The sequence below is a fragment of the Stegodyphus dumicola genome, chromosome 3 (genome assembly GCF_044657685.1).
Source record: "Stegodyphus dumicola isolate Sdum_Otavi_A_Nest chromosome 3, ASM4465768v1".
NCBI lineage: Eukaryota > Metazoa > Arthropoda > Arachnida > Araneae > Eresidae > Stegodyphus > Stegodyphus dumicola.
The window spans coordinates 115,576,128-115,599,318 of NC_140770.1; the positions used below are offsets into that span (position 1 = coordinate 115,576,128).

General features: G+C 36.6%; 1 protein-coding gene across 2 annotated transcripts in view; it reads left to right on the forward strand.

Annotated features, from left to right (window-relative positions):
• LOC118201129 (sn-1-specific diacylglycerol lipase ABHD11-like) overlaps positions 1-23,191 on the forward strand; it is a 62,617-nt gene that overhangs the window by 24,463 nt on the left and 14,963 nt on the right. For both annotated transcript variants that reach the window (XM_085813213.1, XM_085813214.1), the window contains exon 5: positions 13,110-13,303. In XM_085813213.1, the coding sequence (XP_085669339.1) occupies positions 13,110-13,303 (194 nt within the window). The remainder of the gene's footprint in view (positions 1-13,109; positions 13,304-23,191) is intronic.

A 23,191-nucleotide genomic window follows, 5' to 3' on the forward strand; every position in this document is an offset into this window, starting at 1 on the left:
ATTAGTATTACTCTTAATTTTCGTACATCATTCGTTGTTTTTCGTATCTTTCGTACCTTCCCACAAAGCTGTAAATATTTTTCACAACATATTGTACTTTACTCGTGTTCTGTAACGAAAGCACCTTCAGAGCATTTAGAGTCATCATATAAAATTTTACAATTTCCCTTTCAATCAAATCAAGCTCCGACTATTTAGCTCCAAGTCATTAGGACTTCAATTTCCTCTGCAAATATATCACGTACTTCATTTTCTAAACAATCTTCCAATTTAATAGGTAATCTAATAAATACACTTCTTAAAGGAATACATAATTTCTTTGAACCCTCTATAATTAGAGTTAATAAATAATCATATAATAATGCAATAAATAATTCCCACAAGCACCCACTCGGAAGCGCCAGTAAATTTTACAAGATCAATAATGATATTGGCCGCCCAGACAGTATAGTGGTTAGGGGAGCCTATACGTGATATCGAAAGGCACGGGTTCGAATCCCGGAGAAGGCATGGATGTAAAATTGTCTCTTCCTTCGTAGGAAGTAAAACTGGCTGCTTATTAGGCACCTGCACAATACATAGGCCACCACTTCTGTCCTTAGTAGTGACCAATGCCGTTATAGGCAAGTGCCCATCATTGGGGGAAAAATAATAATATTGAAAAGATAATGCTTACTTTTATTCTTCTTCACAGTGTGTCTCTGAAGAGGGTAGATGTAGGGAAAGAAGTTGCAGGTGCTCAAACAACAACAGAGTTATTCTTAATAGAATAACAAATTTTATTACTATTTTCAAAAGAATTTAAAAGACAGAACGTTAAAAACATTACAAATACAAGAAGCGGTGCTCATTTCTGTTTCTGTTTATTAGTGACTACTGCCTCTATATTTATTTTGGCCATCAGTTTAGTTGGTAATGGATGAAACCTGCTGAGAGGCTCGCTCAGCAGCGAAACTGTAGCTAAGATCAATACTGCTTGTCTAGACGATACCAATGACATCAAGTTTGTTACTATTTTGCTATCTGATGAAGTAGTAGTAAAGTTACTGATAATGAATGCATGAGCTTCTGCACTCTGGTATTTCTATGTTGATGTCTCCTTTACGAGAAACATATTGGATCCTAAAGGCTCATTAGATGATATGAAACTATATTCGAAAGTGTATTCTATTTCAAAGATTTATAGCTTAAAGATGTGATTCAGCTCTAGGAATTTTGGAAAAAGATACAGTGCGTGGCAGATATTTTTTAAATGGTGGTTGTCGATATTCAGGACCACTTTACCTCAAGAAATGGCCGAAAGGTTTATATTGTTGTTTTCACCTGTGTAGTTTATCGGTGCTTGCAGACGGATCAATTATCAGCCTTAACTCCAGATTAATATCTGGAATTAAGGAATCCTGAGGCTTTTTCCAGGTCATTGAAAAGTTTTATCCCTCTTCGAGGAAGACAATATATTCGGAAAATGGCAGAAATTTTAAATGGCGAGAAAGCGTTCTATGTAGATTTAACTAGGACAGTTTCTATTCAAAAGCCACTGAATAAAGATTTCAGTGGAAATTTAATTCTTCTTCCGCATCCTGGTGGGACAATTGGTGAGATGTTTAGTTCAAATATTGAAACATATTCTGAGAAAGGACCTAGGTCGTACTGCCCTGGATTACGAGGAACTATTTATAGTACTAAGTGGCTGTTAAACGTTAACCACTTGCTTACGTATTCGAAGACGTTGAAGACGTATTCATCATTCACTCCTGAGATTTTTCAAAATCAGGAGTCCCTGATATTGATATTGCGGGTAAAGAAAAGTTGCGCAAGAGAGCTAAATATCTACAAAAAATGAGAGAGCAACTCAGAGTAAGCTTCCATGTAGAGTATTTAAGAATACTGCATCAGCAATGCCTTACGCCTGAATCTCTCGAGATGAATAAAAATGTTCTACACGAAGACAGTAAAAATAATCTTCCATGCTGGAGCTTTCTATAATCAGGCATATAGAATCTAGCATATGTGTTAAAATTGATTTCTGTTCGAGACGGGCACATAAGTCTTGCTCTAATAAAAACAGAGACTTCCGAATTCTTAAGGCCAAAAGGAAGACTAGACTTGAGCTGGAAAATCCAGTTTAAAGAGATATCAGAGAAGTTGCTGTGCCACTAACCACAAGCAGTGGCAAAATGTGAAGTCAATAACAGGTTATCAGTTTCAATGTTCCGTCTTACTTTCTTTGGGAACATGCAAGGACCTGACTCGGAACAGGGAGCTTACTAAAGCTATGTTCAATAAATGTGGGAAGTAGACAGGATACACAGGAAGGGTATACAAAACCCTTTATTTTTCACTCTTTACAATAATTTCCGTACTTCGGAATACAGAGACCAACTACTTGTGGTCTGAACGTAAGAATATAAAAATATAACTAAACTCTAACTTAAATTTGGAATAATAAACGTGGAAGATTGGCCTTATATTAACAGGAAGCCGTATGTAGTACAGAGAACTGTTAACACTACAATACGTTTAAAATTATCACGAGGATTAAACCTCTGGCCTGGAAGGCAAACAGCAACCGAGTAAAACTTCTAAGGCAAGCGGCCTGCTTCGACTAACTCCTTCCTCTCTCTCGCTTGGCAGAAAGCCACAACTTAAGTACTTGGCGTTCGCCAGACAAATTTTGCATAAATAAGTTAACGCTTTTAATTCTGGCCGGAAGTAGAAAATAACAAGTGATAGTAAAGATTTAAAATAAAATAAACGTTAGTAAAACTTAAGATCCTTACATACATCCCGCCAGAGTTAATTAGTTTGAAACTGAGGTCTAAAACGACCTTGTTGAAAACTTTTAGCTCTAGAATCTAACGCGAGGCCAATCTTTTACAAACATTTCTCACTAGAAACTAGAAATTTAAAAAAAAAATTGTCTTTACAATAGCAGGACATCCATGGACACCCAATTTTTTATCTGTACTGCATCTAAACAGGAGCTTTTATTCAAATCAGGTTCCTTCCAGAGATCTGGAAGGAAAACTAGTTTAATGAAATGTTACACAATGAAATGGCAAGTAACATGCATATTTATATTTTTCTTAACATTCTTATTTCATTCATGACTATTTTAATTATCTCTCCCCGTGCTCTCTGACATGTGTTGTAAAAGAACACCAAACACGAATGTGTTTATGTATACGTGTTCAACACTGCCTCCTACAATCAAAACACTAACGTGTTAAAATTCAACATACCAAGACCTCGTAACACACCCTATCTTCAACTCTAAACCCTGAGGTACTATTCTGAAAGTGGCTAACTCTGAAGTGTAGCGTCAGAGAGCCTAACTACATTCATTCAACCTTTAACACATATTCACCATAATTTGGTCTTTTTACAGTCACACGAATAAGTTTAAAATTTTTGGCATTACTTTCACTTTTACCATATCACAGTATTTCTTAACATTTAAAATAACAGTTCACATTGTGTATAAGAACATATTAACATGCCGTTAATTTTACGCATTTTAAAACATACATTAGTAGTACATTGTTGACTTCTATTCTTCTCGAAGCAAGTGCCAATTCTTCTACATTGAAATACTACATTTCAAAAAGTCTTTCAGATTAAAACTTCTTTCTTGCCAGAATGTTTTAAATAAAATTTATACAATAACTTTTACAATATTTAAGTATTTACACATCGCTATTATACATCAACTTTAGTTTTACGCGCGAGTAATTGAAAAACATAATACCAAAATAGGTAACAACTCATTTCTCGCCTTTTTGGCGATAAAGGTAGACTTCACATGAGGTAAAACTTCTTGAAATCTGCCACTTGCTGTAAGAAGGAAAGATTAACTTAAGTTTGCAAAGTAACATAAAATTTTACTTATCTTTGTGATATTCGGACATTCTTTTCTGAGCCCAGTCCTGGAAGGTAGCGTAGATTCTGGTTTGATTTATCCTCCTTCTTGTGCGGGCTCGCCCTTCAGTGCCTTCATCTAGAAGCTTTCTTTTTCCTCCAGTTCGGTCACCCTTGAATACTTTCTTTTTCGCCTCTGCCTGTGGTCCTGGCCGTTTGATGGCAGCTGGTCTTGGCGGAACCGGGACACTTCTTTCGCGTTCCTGCTTGGACCTCGTTGCTGGCCGTTCAAATTTTCCTTGTAACTTTTCCTCCGCCGCTGGTGGCCCTTCCGCAGTTCGGCGACATTTGCTGCGGAGAGTCCTGTCCGATGAGTTGATCTTCCGTTTGGGAGCCGGGTTATAGTTGCCGTTATTTCTCCTGGCTTTCTTTGGATTCGTCGTACTTCTCCCTTCTTCATTCTGGGGGTGTTCGTGAGCTCTGTTTTCTGGACGGTGGAACGGCTTCTTTTTCTTGTTACCTTCAATTTTCCAACGCGGAAACTATCTTTTCAATTGCTCCTGCCTCCTAATGGCTTGTCCTTGTGCTTGACGTTGTTCCACCTCTAGAGCTTGTGCCTGCCGTGTCTGCCGTGCCGGATCCTGCAAAAGATCTTTGAAAATTTGCATTTTATTACGATCATAGTAGGGTTTTATTTGATTAATGTTTGCGGAGCACGTTTCACCATTTCTGGCTTTTAACACCACTACAGCGTGAGTTATTTTTTCTTTGACATATGGTCCTTCAAATCGTGGAAAAAATTTGGCAGTTTTATCTTCTGGTGCTGAAGAAAGTGAATGCTTAATTTTTAACACTTCATCCCCTACTTTATAAGTTACCCCCCTGTTGTTTCAAATCATAATAAAGCTTCTGTTTTCTCTGTGCTACTTCAGTATTCTTTTTTGCTTCTTTAATTAATTTTTCTATATCACCCATTTTAAATTTTGGGGCTCTTTGTTGCACATAAAATAATTTATCTAACGGCGTTATAATCTTTCTGCCTAAAAATAACTCAGCAGGAGTTTTGCCCGTTGTATCATGTTTTGCGGTTCTAAGGGCGAAAGCAAATTCATTGACATAGTTATCCCAGCTTTTATGAAAATTTTTAACATAACTACGGATAATTTTCACTATATTTCTATTGACCCGTTCCGCTATATTTGATTGCGGCCGATACGGGACCATTTTTAAATGACGTATGCGCAGTTTTTGGCACATGTCTTCAAACACATTACTTACAAATTGAGGACCATTATCCGATATAACTTTTAGGGGCGCCCGTATTTTAAAATATATTTATTTAAAATAGAATCAGTAACTAATTTCGCAGAGGCTCGTTTTAAGGGAACAATTTCGGTCCACTTACTAAAATGATCAACCATAACAAGGAGATAGCGACTTTTATTTAACTGACTTTTTGGGAAAGGGCCCAATAAATCGATGCCAATTATTTCATTTGGAAATTCGGATTTAATACTATTTAGAAACCCGGCCGGGCGGAAATTAATATAATTAACTGCTTGACATGTTGGGCAGGACTGGACATACGCCCTTGTTAACTTTTGCAGTTCAGGAAAATAGACTGCCTCGCGTACGCGTTGGATAGTTTTTCGAATACCAGCATGAGAAGCTAAAGGGCTGTCATGCAACTCCTGCAGGATATTTAATCTAAGACTAGCTGGGATAACAGGTCGAAATTCGTTGTTGGAATTCGTAGGTTTTGTATAGAATAATAGACCATCTATTAGTTCGTAATGGGCCGCCCTATTTCTTATCGCCACAATATCTTGGTGGCTAAAATTTTCAGGATCCTTTAAACACTCATAAATGCTTTCAAACTCAGGATTCTTACCCAGTTCGGTTATTACAGTTTCTCGGGAATTTATTGTACATGCTGTGAGCATTGCCACCTTTACAGTATTACCTTCTTCATCTATTTTAATTCTGGATAGGGCATCTGCTGCGATATTTTCCTTTCCGGGGGTATGCTTGATTACCAGATTATATTCTTGCAGCTTGAGTGCTCATCTTATTAACCTTGGGGATAAATTTTTCCCTGAGTACAATCTAGTTACCGCCGCATGATCAGAGTATACTGTTATCGGCGCCTTTCCAAAATAGACTCGGAACTTTTGCACTGCTAACAGAACTGCAAGTGCCTCTCTCTCGGTCGCGGAATAGTTTCTTTGTGTTTGATTTAAAGTTCGGTTAAAAAATGCCACGGGCTCCTGATTTTGTGGAAGTACCGCTCCTACCGCATAATCCGAAGCATCCGCTGAATTTTCTCATCCTTTTCAGGAAATTTCAACACAGGGGCTTGCGTTAATGCTTGCTTTAATTTTTCGAAAGCACTATTGGCTTCGCCCTTCCACGAGAATCTTGCCTTTTTCCTTTTTAATTTTAACAATGGTTCAGCAATAGCTGCAAAATCTTTTATAAAGGACCTATAATATGAACAAAGTCCTAGAAAAGAAGAGAGCTTCTTCGCCGTGTTTGGAGTCGGATATTTTTGTACAGCAATTATTTTTGATTCGTCTGTCTCGATTCCTTTCTAAGATATTTTGTAACCTAAATATTTTAATTCAGGGGCTGCAAATTTGCACTTTTCGACATTATCTTTTAGACCGGCCTCATTTAATAAAGGAAACACCTGTCTTAAATCCTGTACATGTTGGTCGAGATTATCACTAGTAATAATGATATCGTCTAAATAGATAAATGTGGACTTTCCAAGAACAGGCCTTAACACAATGTCCATACATCGCTGAAATGTTGCCGGTGCCCCTGAAAGGCCAAACGGCATACGCAGAAATGCATAAGTGCCAGACTTGGTTATAAAAGCAGTCTTAGGCACGTCCTCAGGCCTAACCCCTATTTGAAAATAACCAGTCGTTAAGTCTAAAGTCGTCATATATTTGGTCGATGTTATGTTCCTTAGAATTTCTTCAATAATAGGTAACGGATATACCGGATATTTAGTTATGGAGTTTAATTTACGGTAGTCAATCGCGAATCTCCACCTTTTTGGATGTGTCAATGGATAGTCATTATATTTATTACATAAAACCACCGGGCTAGCATAACTACTTGAGATGGGCGTTATGATCTTTTTACGTAGCATATCGGTGATATGCCATTCTATAATTTTTTCCTTATTCTTATCATACCGGTATGCTTTGTGGCGAACTGGCATTGAATCTCCGGTGTCAATACTATGGTTAGTAACCTGAGTAAATCCTGGAATATCACTAAATAACGATACAAATTCACTTACCACTTGTCGGATTCTTCGTTGCTCTTCATTAGGCAGGTGGTCAAGGTTTAACATCAGCGGTTCAGCCTTTTCTTCTCGAACTGGTTTCATCGTCAGCTTAAGGGACGCTTCATTAAAATCCAGCGTTGCTTGTGCCTCTGAAAGAAAATCTATTCCTAAGATAATATGTGCTTGCAGATTCTTTACTATGAAAAACATAACCTTTACTTGTTCGTCCTTGATACGGATGTATAGTGGTAATTTACCTATGCACTTACATCTTTCTCCTTGCGCCGCTAACACTGTCATATTATCCGAATTATATATGCAGTATTTCCGAAAATACTTTCTAAAAAAATCTTCTGCCACACAGGAACACTGCGCGCCTGTATCCAGGAGTGCGGTGGCTGAAATATTATTCACCAACACGTCAATCTTCGGAAGAGTCAAATTTTTCACCATTACTGTATTTAACTTGAAGGAAGAGGGGTTTTCTTGGCCTTCAAATTTCCGCACCCTCCCGTCAGCAGAAATCCGTTTTAGTTTAAATCCTTTTTTGTTTCCAAGCTTTCCTTCTTTTTCCACTAGACTTGAGACTTTTTTCCTGGGTTGCTATTGAACTGTCGACGTTCGCCGGCTGTTTTTGAATGCTCGGGTTTCCTTGCCCACTGATTCGCTTGGCTTGCGTAGCCGTGTGCTTGATTTTGCTGTGGTCTTGGCGCACCAAATTGGTTTCGTTGTTGATATTGGCGTCTTCTTTCAATGTCCGCTGTTCTTCTACTTTCAAACTGGATTGCTAGCTCAAATAATTTTTCCAGTGTAGTCGGATTCCTTAATTCAATAAAGTCTTGCACTTGGGGAAGTAACCTCGTCAAAATCACTTGAATTATCTCAGGATCCGGACGGTTTCCATACAAGAGTTTGAAGACGTGAATTTTTCTTAAAATAATGCTTGAGAGATTTTCGATTCTTTGCTGATATATGCTGAAAAGTTCCGTTTATAATTTCGCACGATCACTTACGACAGGGAAGGCTTTTACTAGGGCAGTCTTGAAATTTTCGTAAGTATAGGTGGGACTTCCTGCTTGACCCAAGAGACTTCTGCCTATAGATTTGAACCAATTAAGCGCTTGGCCCCTCAAAGCGCTGGTAGCTAAGGTAACTTTTTGAAATTCGTGCACGGGGTAGAGCATGAAGTGGTCATCCAATTTTTCCAAAAAACTGGTTACCGGTGAGTTTCCGTTAAATGTTGCTTCTGATTTCATCGAAGCGCGCATGGTTTTGACGATGTAACCAAATCCTTCCAGGGCGGCAGCTGGCATTTCTGGATTCTGAGCCGCTTCTGCAGGCAGCACAGGTTCTTCTTGAAACTCGGCCATGGTTATTCTTCTTCGTTGGGCGCCACTATCAGGTTCAATGTTCCGTCTTAATTTCTTTGGGAACATGCAAGGACCTGACTCGGAACAGGGAGCTTACTAAAGCTATGTTCAATAAATGTGGGAAGTAGACAGGATACACAGGAAGGGTATACAAAACCCTTTATTTTTCACTCTTTACAATAATTTCCGTACTTCGGAATACAGAGACCAACTACTTGTGGTCTGAACGTAAGAATATAAAAATATAACTAAACTCTAACTTAAATTTGGAATAATAAACGTGGAAGATTGGCCTTATATTATGAATAAGGAGCCGTATGTAGTACAGAGAACTGTTAACACTACAATACGTTTAAAATTATCACGAGGATTAAACCTCTGGCCTGGAAGGCAAACAGCAACCGAGTAAAACTTCTAAGGCAAGCGGCCTGCTTCGACTAACTCCTTCCTCTCTCTCGCTTGGTATAAAGCCACAACTTAAGTACTTGGCGTTCGCCAGACAAATTTTGCATAAATAAGTTAGCGCTTTTAATTCTGGCCGGAAGTAGAAAATAACAAGTGATAGTAAAGATTTAAAATAAAATAAACGTTAGTAAAACTTAAGATCCTTACAAGGTCTTAGATTGCTGTATATTTGAATATTTTTATAAATAGTTCCTTTTTAAGGCTTAGTATTATCTTTTATATGTTATCCTGTTTTTATGAGAACTATATGTGCGAAGTGTTGACTTTCAGGTAATTTGTATTTTGAATCTTGTTGCGGAATTTTGAATTTCATTTTATATCTTGCAGTCATTATGTATTGTATCGTATTTGACAGAAGTGTGAGTTTATTTACCAGTAAATTTAGATGAAGATGACGAGGATCTTAGTAAGTATTCTTAGTAAGAAGATAACGAGGATATAAATATAAGTCGTGAATAATTTGTTAATTTGCCCAACAGATAGTAGCACTTGTCAAATTAATATTGTTTTCTAATTGCGTCTTTTAACTGAGGGTGTGCTGTCTGTTAGAAGAAAAGCATACAAAAAAAGAAATCTTATGTCGGAAAAAAAGTGTGAATAAATTGCAATTTAAAATTGTAATCGAAGCTAAATTGAAGTTTTTAGTTAATGCGAAATGTATAGGTTATGTGACTTCATTCAATTCTTTCATTCTCGTGACAGAAACTACGTCAAGCATTGCCAAAAGAAAAGCTATATTTTAACGTGGGTTCAAGCTAATTCTGTTTCATTCTTTGATTAAATTAATCTAAGATATCTACTGATAGATAGATGAATCTATTTAATGTTTAAAAAGAGCTCATAGTCCTAAAGAAACAAGGAACAGCATCTGAAAATTGATCGTTTTTTATCAGGAGGATGGAAATTCGATTTGGAATATCGCTAAATAGGTAAATTTATCCCATTCTGCTGTGCAAAATTTATCCCATTCTGCTGTGGAGTATGTGATAATATGCTTTAAAGAAGAAAAACGGATCCAAAATAGAGTAAAAAGAGGTTTTCCGGCAAAGAGAACTTGACGTGACTCAAAGTGATCAGAGATTTATAGTTAGAAAATCTGCGAAAAATTATATGTTTAAGCGTTAACGAAGTAAGCAAGCGAAAATAAAGCCAAACAAGTTTTTAAACATCACCAAAACTAAAAAAAAAAATCTGATGTGTACAACACATGACTTCCTTGTACGGAATATTAAATTATACGCATTTTTTCTTGCATTTTATTTAAACTTATTAGATTGAATTAAACCTACTTCGCCGATAGCGCATAAACCACAATAGAATAAATGCATTCTTTAAAATTCGCTTTCTTTACCATAGCGACACTCTGGCGCTAGGTTTACTTAACAGAATTATATTTCGTTCATATTATAACTCAGAATGCACAAAATGTATATCATTTAAAGAATTATCTAATCGTTGCCACATGTTCTATTCAAATACTATAATAAAGCTAGAACTATGTATAAAAGAAATTAAGCAAACAAAACAAAACAGAAACAGTTTTTCACAGACGATTGTGTATTTCTCATTTAATTAATTCAGTTCTCACTTCGCGAGAAGGCAAAAATACATAAAAACTCAAAATATCTATATTAAAAGTTACGAAGTAAATTTCAAACGCTTATTTCCTCGACAAAATTCCAGAAAGAATTAAGCATGATTTAATTGGCAATAATAAATGAATGCGTTATCTTTGTTGTTGCGAAGCTAAGTTTCTTTAGATTGGCAACAAATCCACTAGTCTTCTGTTTCAAATGTAAACATCAATGGCCGCCATTAAAAACAGGCTTAGCGGCAATTAAACAACTTTAAAATTGCTGATAATTCTAAAAATATTGCACACAGATTTACTAAAGGCATAAAATCCTTAATCGGAAGATAAAAACAACATAATTCAATCATTTTTTAAAGCAAAAAATGTATGCAAAAAAACATCGTTAAATTTCATTCGATAGCGGTCAAAATGGATATTTTCGTTGAAATATGCTGCCTGAAACTTTTTGCGATTACAATACTTCCTTTTTACTTAGTACAAGGAAGTAAAAAGTGTTAGACAATAATTTTATTTATGAAATTTTACTAAAATTTGTCGAGGTATGATGACTTTTGTGGTGCGTTCTATGTATGCTTCCTTACATTTTCAATTTTGGAAAAGAAAATAAGTTAGTATTAAAAATTAAAAAGTTTGGTTTTACTCAAAATCGCATGGAGATGATATGAAAAAAATATTGGTCTTTATATTCTAATTCAATTCCGGATTGCAGCGCTTTTTCTGCGAATACATAAAATGTGCAAACACTTTTGGGAGACACTGTATATATATATATATATATAAGATAAAAATATGTAAATAAAAATTATAATTTTAATTAACGCTAAACTCTTTAATTCTTCCTCTCTGTTTTAAAAATCCTAATAATTTCTCTGAATTGCGTCATTTATAGATCATTCTATTTTGCATGGCCTGCGCAACGCACGCTGATGATGTAATAACTAGGGAACTGAAACTTTAAACCAAAACCTTTCTCTTTGTGTGCTTCCATCTTGCATAACTACGCACTTCAGCTTCGCTCTCTTCCCTGCTAGGATGTAACTTTGCTGTCTTGCTTGTTGTTGCAATAATTTCAAAAATGTAAATGTTCTGTAAAAAGGCACGACTAGAGTGCCAAGTGATTGTGGCCACAAAAATCAATCGCAAATAAAAATGAACTTAAAATCACCTCGACTGCTAAGTTTCTTGGATATTACGAACTCAGCATATTAGCATACTACGCAATAAGAATTCTTCAATATGGATCTAAGTACGCATCAACAGTGCTCCGTCTTTTCCTTGCTGTTACGTCATATAGATATATTATTTACCAAACATTTCAACAAAAATTTGGGAGTATCCAAATTGTTATCTAAGTTACTGATTATCACTTTTTGAGTAAATTATTTTATTATATGTAATATTCGATGATATTATTTTACAACAAGCAATCTTAAAGAAACTCCTATTTAAGCAAGGTTTAAATTAGAGGAAAAATAATATGTTATAAAAACATTTAAAGTGTATGTTTCAAAATTTAGTGCAAGATCTATGCAAATAAATTTCAAAATTACAGGTCTCGAAAAACAATGTGAGCTACTGTAGTTTAGTTCACTAATATACGAATTTCGAAGAGTATTAAAAATATTTTTAACATTGCCAGTTATTGTTGCTAGAGGCGAAAGAAATTTCAGCAAATAAAATATACCCCAACCCCTTCAATCAAGTGGCTGGACACCTTTCCATTCTATAAAACGGTGCACATTTACTACTTTGCCTCAGGTGAAAAAATATCTAGGGACGATTCTGGCGAAATCTTCAAACTGATATGAGAAATTTGAAGATTTCGAAAGTATGGGGGAAAGAGATGTCACAGCGATCGTTGAAGCACTTGCGAAAATAGAAGAAAACAGTTTTGGATGCGAAATTTTTCCTGAAACATCAGTTTTGGGGGTGAAATTCCATCCAGTTTTGGAGGAAGTTTTGAAGAATTACTGAAATCCTGATATGTGTTTTAAGTGAATGTACACGAATTTGTATGGAAGAGAATTCGAAAGTCGAAATTGATTCGAAAGTAGAATTACATTTACATGAAATGACAATTCCTAGACTTTGAAGTAAATATCCCGAATGGAGTAATATTAAGTTGCAATTCGAAAATATCATTTCGAATAATGCTGAATAAACAGAAGTTCAGAACCTCTAATTTTTAAAGGAAGTATTAATTCATGAAGCGATAATATCTTGAAATTGTCGTTTCTCTGTTTAAGTTTCTCCCAAGAATACTGAATTAACAGAATCATAATTGAGACGTATCTAAAGTTAATAATGGATTTAGGTAATTTAAATTTCGGATAAAATTTATATTTTTTCATATTTATAATTATAACCGTTACAGATTGGAGTACAATTCAATATACTTCCATTTATCTTCACCTGAATTTTTCATAGTTTAGTTGTATTTCATAAATTATAAATTAGTGATTTAAATTTTCTAATATAATAAATAAAACTGCATAATATAATTCCTTCTTTTTTAATCTAGATGTCAAATGAATTTTCTCGCGTGCCTCTTGTATTACCCGTTAAAAAGAATAGCGATGGAAAATTTGAGTTTCAAGTCAATTTGGAAGTGATTGAAAAGGTGATCGAAGAAAAGACATGCCATTTGGATCTGAGTAAAGCTCGTATATGTACTATTGATACTCTTTTCATTCGTGGAGAAAAGACAATTACACCGTAAGTCACTGAAATATATTTACAATGTTTTAATTAAATAGTTTCTCTTTTTGAAAAAATGAAATGTAAAACATAATGAGTAGGTAAAACACTTATAAATATAAAGAAAATACTGTTACCTAATTTTATGACAAGCTGGCATATTTTAGTTGAATTGTACTGACTAGTAAGACTAACGTTCTCTAACGAATCTAAATACGTTTTAAATTAAAATGACCAACCAACGTACTTGTGTCCTGTCGAAAGTTCAACCCTTGTTTTTAGTCCCTAATGATCTGTCTCGAATCCTTTTTGTTTCATGAGTTATTATTCATGTTAACTCTTGTTGACTGCTCTACGTTCTTTTTAACCCGTGGATCGTAAAAGGAAGACAAAATTTTTGGATTGCTAATTCATCTTTCTGAGACTGTTTTTGATAATTCTCATTTTCGAAATTATTACTTGTAAACATTGATCACTTGAGTACGTCTGTAGTAATTTCTTTTTTTTTTTTAATGTTTTTGGTGATCTGATATGATGTCGAGGTAACAATAAATTTTTAATGGTTCAAAATGCCCCTTCCCCCCCCCCCGAAAAAAAACAAGAGAATCAAGACACTTAAAATAAAAAGTATTATTGAAGTTATTGAAGCTCTTTCGAATGGTTATTTTTACTAAATAATAAAGTAATTATTATTTTTGGAATACCACCAGCTGCAGCTAGCAGTCTACGAAACAGTTTCTTTTCGTTTCATCATTGTTTTCTATTCGCCTTTCTGAATCATATTAACCTTGTATGCTAATGCCACTACTAACGGCAGGAATAATGACTAAAACAAAGATCAACTAAAATAGGCAATACATGCTTTAAAACTCATCTATCTCGTAGTATTTTAAAATTAACATTAAAAGAGTTCACATAATGCTAATCATAAAATTATATCAGAATAACAACCGTGTGGGTTGTATTATTGGAATCTTAAAATTCACAATTTTAAATATATAAAAATAACATTTTATCTGTTTTCTAAAATAAAAGTTTCAAAATTGAAGATTCCACCTCACTTTTAAAATTGTTGCCACCCATAGCTTCATTTTTCAAACTTTGAAATTAAAATGTTTGGGCTTTAAAGTTCATAGTCTTAATTTACGATATATTTTAGAATAAGCTGAACGAGCAAGCAAAGCCACTTTTTAATAATTTTGAGCAACTTTTATTTCTTCGTATTTGTTTGGATAGCTTCTCAATCAAAGTTTCGATGAACAAGCAGCAAGAATCGGCAAACCACGAGTAATTTTGCATAGCCATATTTTCGCACGTTAAATAAAACTTTCTTTAGCTGTTGCAGTGAAAATGGCCTGTGTCTATTTGAGAATACAGGGAGAGTTCGAGAATATTATTGTTAACTGATACAAAATGAAGCTATAAACTTCATCCATACTCCTGCAATATGCCACGTGACGTTGCTTATTATTAGTTGCTTTAACGTTTGTGGTTTAGTTTGTTCTCGAGGCCCTCATATTATTATGTTTAGAAATTGTGGTAATGGCCTGAGAATGAGCCATCGCGCCTTTTTTATGCTAAAATAAATTATAACATTAATAGAAGAGCAGATTTGATGAGAAATATCACTACACGATTGAAGTAAGTGCATTATTTTGCCATATAATTTTCAGAGAAATGTTGAATGACATATCAGACCTGAGACTTCATATTTTTCAATTCAAATAAGTATCATCTTCCTGTGTTTATGTCATCAGCTAACATGACTATGAGTATGGAAAACTAAGTTATAGTTTCAACATGGGCTACTGCACATCAGAATTATCCTGAAAACATGAGAATGGTGAGAAATAATATTATTTCTTTTGGATATAATTGAAGAACACAATTGAGTTCAATGGGGAAGATTCAGAAACGGAAACTTTGTGGAATGAGTGGCAGTAACGCCGAAGCAGTAGCAACGGTGACTAGTTTGAGGCCACAAACGAAATCTTCTTGATATTGTTTCGTATTGTTATTTAGTTTGAATACCTGATTCACAAACGGCACTATCTTATTTTTTGTAGCCATAATACTGTTATCATATTGTTGCGTGCGTACGGGTTCGTTATGAAATGAATGCACAAGTCCGATGAAACATGAACAAAAATTTATTATTATCACAACAAAAATGCTTAAATTTTCTCAAATTATCATGCAGTATTACAATATCTCACAGTAGTTTTCTTTTAACTACTCAAATGTCAATAGAACGTAATTCAAAACAGCTAAAGAACGCTAATCCGCGAATTCGCTACAATCAACAACAGTAGTTTTCTAAACAGCAACGAACTAAGCAACTACTACAAACTGAGATGTTTTCCTCCTTTTATAAGATTTTAAAATCACGCGCTAGAATTTTCCAGTACTTTCTCGAAATAAAAAGAGATATTTATTTATTTAATGCACGCGCTCTTGTATTTTCAATTTTCCGGCTTAGCTTTCTTTTAATATTCGTCACGCGCTGCACTGCGCGAGAAATAAAACCATTTAATTTCTAATTGAACTAACATTAGCTTTTTAAATACCAAATTCGTAACACTGCCCCCTTCCCAAGGACTGCACGTCCCGGGCAGTACAATCCCTGGACAGGAAGCAAAACTTACAACTGTGGCATAAATGCATTAATAAGCATTGCATTACAATAATAAACAACATGAACAACAAATGCAATACATAAAACAAATCAAATGCTATCAAATACAAATCAAATACACATTTAAAAACAAAATGGACCATGGTCTTATACTATTTACAATTAGTTACATTATGTACTATGGCCATAGTAATGAGCTAACCTGTCGTAATGAACGACTTTAGGTTTAGAGTTCGAAGACTTACGAATCCGAACCACGACGTCATTCAGTCTGTTTAGGACTGTGTACGGCCCATCCCAAGGTGACTGTAATTTCGGACAAAGTCCTTTCCGTCGAGTCGGATTCCACAACCACACCTTGTCTCCTTCGTGGAATTGATGTTCAGTAGCTCTTGTGTCGTATCGGGTCTTCATCTTCTCCGTCGCCAAGTTGACTCGCTCTCGTGCAAAATTGTGCATCACTTCAAACCGGGCCTGGAGATCTTGAATATATTCCTCAGACGATGAAGGAGCATCCGGAGGGCGGCCAAACAATAGATCACAAGGCAGACGAAGGTCAAGACCGAAGAGCATCTGTGATGGAGAATAGCCGGTAGTCTCGTGGACAGCACTGCGGTAAGCCAGTAAAAAGAGTGGTAATTTCTTGTCCCAGTCCTGTTGGTTTCTGGAAACCACTAATGAGAGGTTATTAAGGATGGTTCGATTGAACCTCTCTACCATGCCGTCCGACTGGGGATGCAATGGCGTCGTTTGAGTTTTGTCAATGCCAAGTAGTTTGCATAGTTCTTTGATTACTGCCGAGGCAAAATTCCTTCCCTGATCGGAATGTAACTGAAGAGGCACTCCGAACCTGGAAATCCAGTGCTGTATCATTACCTCAGCTACTGTGACTGCCTCTTGATCAGGAATAGGATAAGCTTCAGGCCACTTGGTGAAGTAATCAATGACAACGAGTATGTATTTGTTGCCATCAGCAGTTCGTGGGAGAGGTCCCAGGATGTCAAAGGCGATACGTTCAAAAGGCGCACCTACGTTGTAACGTTGCAGTCTGCCTCGGCTGCGTTTCCTCGGTCCTTTCCGACCTGCACAGGCATCGCAAGATCGGCACCACTTTTGCACGTCATTCTTTGCATTATTCCAGTAAAAGCGCTCACGAACTCTTTGTAAGGTCTTCATAATTCCAAAGTGACCTCCTGTAGGGCTGTTATGTAGTTCTTTGAGGACATCAGGAATCCGGGATCTTGGAAGTATCAGTTGCCATCGGAACGTCTTCCCATCATCCGACTCGAATTTCCGGTATAAGACGCCGTTTCGAATGTGAAGTGAATCCCAGAGTGCCCAGTATTGTTTTGTTGTAGGACTACAGATAGAAATGTCCTGCCATGTAGGTTTTCTGTTTGATGACTCTATTAAATCAAGTATGGGTTTAATGTCGTGGTCTTCCAGCTGGTCTTTCCTGACTTCATCATCAATCCACGGGTCTCGAGCAGCCGATGTTGATGTTGTAATTTGTCTTGCGACCGGAGTCAGCAGCTCGTATTTCGCTTCCACCCTGGAACAATATCGGCAGTTTTCTTGGCAAGGTCTTCTAGACAGGGCGTCGGCGTTTCCGTGTGATGATCCCTTACGATGACGGATAGTGATGTCATATTCTTGGAGTCTCTGTATCCACCTGGCTATTTGACCCTCAGGATTTTTGAAATTTAAAAGCCACACCAATGAGGCATGGTCCGTGCGGAGGAGGAATTTTCTCCCGTATAGATAATGATGGAAATGTTCTACAGCTTTGACTATGGCGAGCAACTCTTTCCTTGTGACACAGTAATTCCTCTCCGGTTTAGACAGGCACTTGCTCCAGTAAGCTACTACACGTTCTTGGCCGTCTATTTCTTGGGACAAAACAGCACCGACACTTTCATTGCTCGCGTCGGTGTCGAGAATAAATGGTCTGTCGAGCTGAGGATACGTCAGGATTGGAGCAGATGTTAAAGCTTCCTTTAAGTTGTTAAATGCATCCTCGCATTCCTTTGTCCACAAGAATCTTTGCTTGCTCTCTGTCAGCTTGTGAAGTGGTCTTGCGATGGAAGAAAAGTTCTTCACGAATCTCCTATAGTAGGTGCAAAGCCCTAGGAAGCTTCTCAGCTGATGGACATTTTCGGGACGCGTCCAGGATTTAACCGCTGATACCTTTTCAGGATCCGTGCGCACACCTTCTGCAGAGATGACATGTCCCAGGTAAGTCACTTCCTTTCGAAACAATTTGCATTTAGCGGGAGTCAGCTTCAGATTGGCCTCTTTCAGTTTCTGAAGCACCTTTCTAAGATTTTCTAGATGCTCTTCAAAACTCTTTCCGATGATGATGATATCCTCCAGGTATATCAGACAGGCTTCGTAAGAAAGGCCTTTCAAAACAGTCTCCATAAGACGTTCGAATGTTGCCGGCGCATTACACAGTCCAAACGGCATCACTTTGAACTGCCAAAGTCCTTGTCCCGTAGTAAATGCCGTGTTTTCTCGGTCATCAGGATGGATTTCTACCTGCCAATACCCACTCTTTAAATCAAGTGTTGAGAACCACTTGCTTCCAGAAAGAGTGTCTAGAATGTCATCAATTCTAGGAAGAGGGTAACTGTCTTTCTTCGTAACCTCATTCAACCGGCGATAGTCAACGCAAAATCTTGTTGAGCCGTCTTTCTTTCTGACGAGAACGATGGGAGATGCCCATGGACTCGCTGAAGGCTCGATGACATCGCCTTCTTCCATATCTTTTAACAGTGTTCGCACCTCTTCCTGTTTAGCAAACGGTAGACGTCTTGGATGTTGCTTGATCGGGGGATGATCGCCAGTATCTATTCTATGTTGTGTCAAACTAGTTCGACCCACGTCAGAAGACGAGCGGGAGAAAACAACTTGAAGATCTTTAATGACGCGATCGGCAGCATTTTTCTCTTTATCGTTTAATTGTGCATTCTGCAATAACTCCGATGTAATGCTCTCTGAGGACACGGATTCTGGGATGTTACTCTTTTTTTCAACGCTGGTTACTGGAGTACATGTTGCAACCACTTCACCTTTCTTAATAACTCTCGACTTTTCAGTCACATTGGCGACTCTCACCGGGATAACCGTTCTGGATAGGTCGACGAGTGTTGAGGCTACTAATACTCCTTTTGGGATATTACAGTTATTGGGATATTCTATGATGCCGTAGCGGAAATTTCTATTTTCGGCTATGGATCCAGGAAGTAAAATTTTTGTTCTTGCCGGTATTGTAATATAGTCTTGTGCTATGATTTTATGGACAGATTTAACTTCTTCATCATTAACGAGAAATAACGCTATGTCCTCAGATGTAGAATGCAATTCGTTATTTTTAAAATCCAAGGAAAAATTGTATTTCCTTAGAAAGTCCAATCCGAGTATGCAAGAATCAGTGATTTCTGCTACATATGCCGTGTGATGGTAAGCGGCACTTCCAAACGTGATGTTAACATTTACTTTTCCGTCGATGTCGATCTTCTCACCGGACACAGTCTGGAGGGTAACGCAAGGCGGCGTCCAGATAAGTTTGTTTCCTAGTTGTTGAGCCAAATCTTTTCGGATGATGGTGACGTTGGCTCCTGTATCTATAGTCATATTGCACGGAACTCCATTAATATGTCCTATTATGAAAAGTCCATTACTGCCGCCTCTCACTGCAGAAATCTGAAGCGCTTTAAACGGGGGCTTTTCATTATCTGGCAACCTCCGCCCCGCGAGATGGCCACTAATTAGTTTCCCTGCTGCTTGTTAGAAGCGGTCTTAACATCAGTACCCTGGGGTGTTTTGCAGTTTCGTCGTATGTGTCCTTCAGCACCGCAGTTCCAGCACTTAACGGTCGGTTTCTTCTCACCAATATTCCGTCTCAAGGCGTTCAGTTGTCTAGTTAAATCGTCAAGTCGAGCGGTGACTTGATCCCCTGGCTCCTGGACTTGAGCAGCTCTGACTGGGTGGCGGTCTCGACGAGTGGCTTGCTGGGCTGCCTCAAATTTCATGGCGTACACTAGAGCACTTTTTAAATCTTTTACATCCGCCATTCGTAGAGCTTTCTGTATTTCAGTATCTCGGATGCCGTCGATAAAGTATTGCAAGGACAGGATTTCCCTTGTTTCTGTCGGGCATTCCGAAAAGGCGAGATGGGACAGCCTTTCAACATCCGCGGCGAGCTCCTGAAGTGTTTCGGTAGGCTTCTGTTGACGAGATTTTAATTGGAGCCTGCTGTAGTCTTTTAAACACTTCTCCCCAAAGCGCAACTCCAAGGCGCCGGACAGAGCCTCGAAATCTAAACTTTTGTTTTCGGGAAGAGTCTGAAGGATATCCGCTGCGTCGGCTCTTAGAGAAGCGACGAGATGACAGGCCTTAGCTTGGGAATCCCATCCATTCGCATCCGCCACGATAGAAAATTGTGTCTTATACACCTGCCAGGAGGTCTTCCCATCATATGTGGATAGCTTCAGAGGTGGACGAGCAGGCATTGGTAAGAATTTAAAATCATCACTCCTGCTCCCTGCCGACGCTACGAATTTCTTTAAAGTATCCATTTCTTTGGCAACTGCAGAAACTCTCTCATCAATTTGTTCTTTTACAGAAGAAACTCTTTCTTCTATTTCTTCTTTCACCGAAGAAACTCTTTCTTCAATATGTCCAACTTTATTTTCAACTGCGTCAATTCTGCCTTCCATAGCTTCAAATTTATTTTCTATTATGCAAGTAATTTCTCTTTTCATTTCTTCTTGAACAGCTTGAACGGCTTTCATTTCGTCCTTAACGGATTCCTGGCCCAATTTCATTTCTTCCTTAACGGATTCCTGGCCCAATTTCATTTCTTCCTTAAATGATGCTTGGCCAGCTTCCATCTTTTCTTGGAATGCAGCAAAAGCACTAATGAGCTGTCTCAATTGTTCTTCCATCGCTCTTGTTATTGGCATTCAAATCCCACTTCTGACACCAAAAATTGTTGCGTGCGTACGGGTTCGTTATGAAATGAATGCACAAGTCCGATGAAAAATGAACAAAAATTTATTATTATCACAACAAAAATGCTTAAATTTTCTCAAATTATCATGCAGTATTACAATATCTCACAGTAGTTTTCTTTTAACTACTCAAATGTCAATAGAACGTAATTCAAAACAGCTAAAGAACGCTAATCCGCGAATTCGCTACAATCAACAACAGTAGTTTTCTAAACAACAACAAACTAAGCAACTACTACAAACTGAGATGTTTTCCTCCTTTTATAAGATTTTAAAATCACGCGCTAGAATTTTCCAGTACTTTCTCGAAATAAAAAGAGATATTTATTTATTTAATGCACGCGCTCTTGTATTTTCAATTTTCCGGCTTAGCTTTCTTTTAATATTCGTCACGCGCTGCACTGCGCGAGAAATAAAACCATTTAATTTCTAATTGAACTAACATTAGCTTTTTAAATACCAAATTCGTAACAATATGATTGTAAGCACGATTGTAAATTATTTAATTGTTATTAGACAAAATATCTATTAAGAAAATGCCAACAGCTAATTTCTGGATGTCGTTCTATTTATAATTTTAAAAAAGATATTCAGATGATGTACGCTTAAAAAAAATGTTTAATAGTACGATGCAGTAAGTACGCTTGTTATGTTATGTGCGTTTACGAATACGTTACGTGTAGGTTATTAAGATTTATCTTTAAATAAATGTTTGTTTGTCTTTGTTTGTCTTTAAATAAATGTTTTTTTAGTTATTAATTTAACTACAAAAAGGAAGTTAACATAAATCAGAAGCGAGATTATTCTGAAACCTAAGCCTAAAGCTACAAGAATTTGCTATACGTAAATAAATTGAAAAGAATTTGAATTTCAAGGTATGTGCATTAATTGATGTAACATATTTATTAAAGAATTTAATTTTGTTATTTTTTTTATCATTTTGGAAAGATAGTTTATTTTTTTTTTTCATTTCTTTTTAAATTTTGAAATATATTTAGAACGTCAAACAAACTTATAAAATATCAATAACTGTGTTCTACTGAGTTGTCTAATTGGAAGTTAATAATAAAAGCATATATATATAATTTTCATTTTAATGAGTACGAAAATGTCTATTTTCGGTAAGGCAAAGAAATGCGATTTAAGAATATTAGCTGAAAAATTGGGAGAAGATGTAAATGAGAGTCATAAAATGAGCGATTTGAAAAAGATAATTTTGGCTAGCAAAGAGTACGATGAAGAATGCACCAAAAAATGGTTCAACATTATAATAAATGAAAGAAAAGAAAAAGAAGAAATTGAAGAACGTAGGCGAAAAGAAGAAATTGAAGAACGAAAACGTCAAGATGAAGAACGTAGGCGAAAAGAAGAATATGAGGAACGAAAAAGAAGGTATGAAATGGAATTTGAACTGCAAAAACTACAAGCAGAAAGTAGCAGAAGCAGAAAGTAGATCTACAAATTCTGGCACCAATGAAAATGCTAGTGGTACGCACATGAATCCAAAGTTAGAGCTTCATAGTTTGATGCAAAAATTTAAACCTGACGAGAATGATATCAGTTTATATTTAATCATGTTTGAACGTTTGGCTAAACAAGTTGAAATACCAGAAAATACATGGGTTACTCATTTGTTTGGCTTATTGCCGTATGATATTGCTCAGTTAATCGCCAGAGAAACCGATGAGATTGCAAACGATTATAAAGAAGTTAAAAGGATCTTATTAAAACGGTACAAGATGACACCTGAAAAATTTCGCCAAAAATTTTTTACGCACAATAAGAGTGTAGGAAGCACATGGAAGAATTTTGCGTATGAGTCAAGAAATTTTTTTAATGAATGGATAAGCGGAATTAAAGTAGATACTTTTGAGAAACATAGCGACCTTATTGTAGCGAATCAGATAAAACGTTAAGTGTTTAGTGAAGTAAAAGATCATTTTATTGACATATGGTCTGAGTTGATTTCACTAATTGAATTAGTTGAAAAACTAGATGATTATGATACCTTGAAGTCAACTTTCAACAATAAACAACCGTGTAAAGAAGGGTCTTACGACAAACGAAACTCCTTTAAAGATGGTCCAGTTGCTACAATCAACGAAAAGAAAAAACTCTACGGTATCACACATAATAAAAAAGATGAACCAAAATGCTTCAGCTGTAATAATTTTGGACACAACTCAAGGGACTGTCCGCTGCCCAAACCAGTCGTAACATGCAATCAACCCGGAGCATCCGGAGGGCGGCCATACA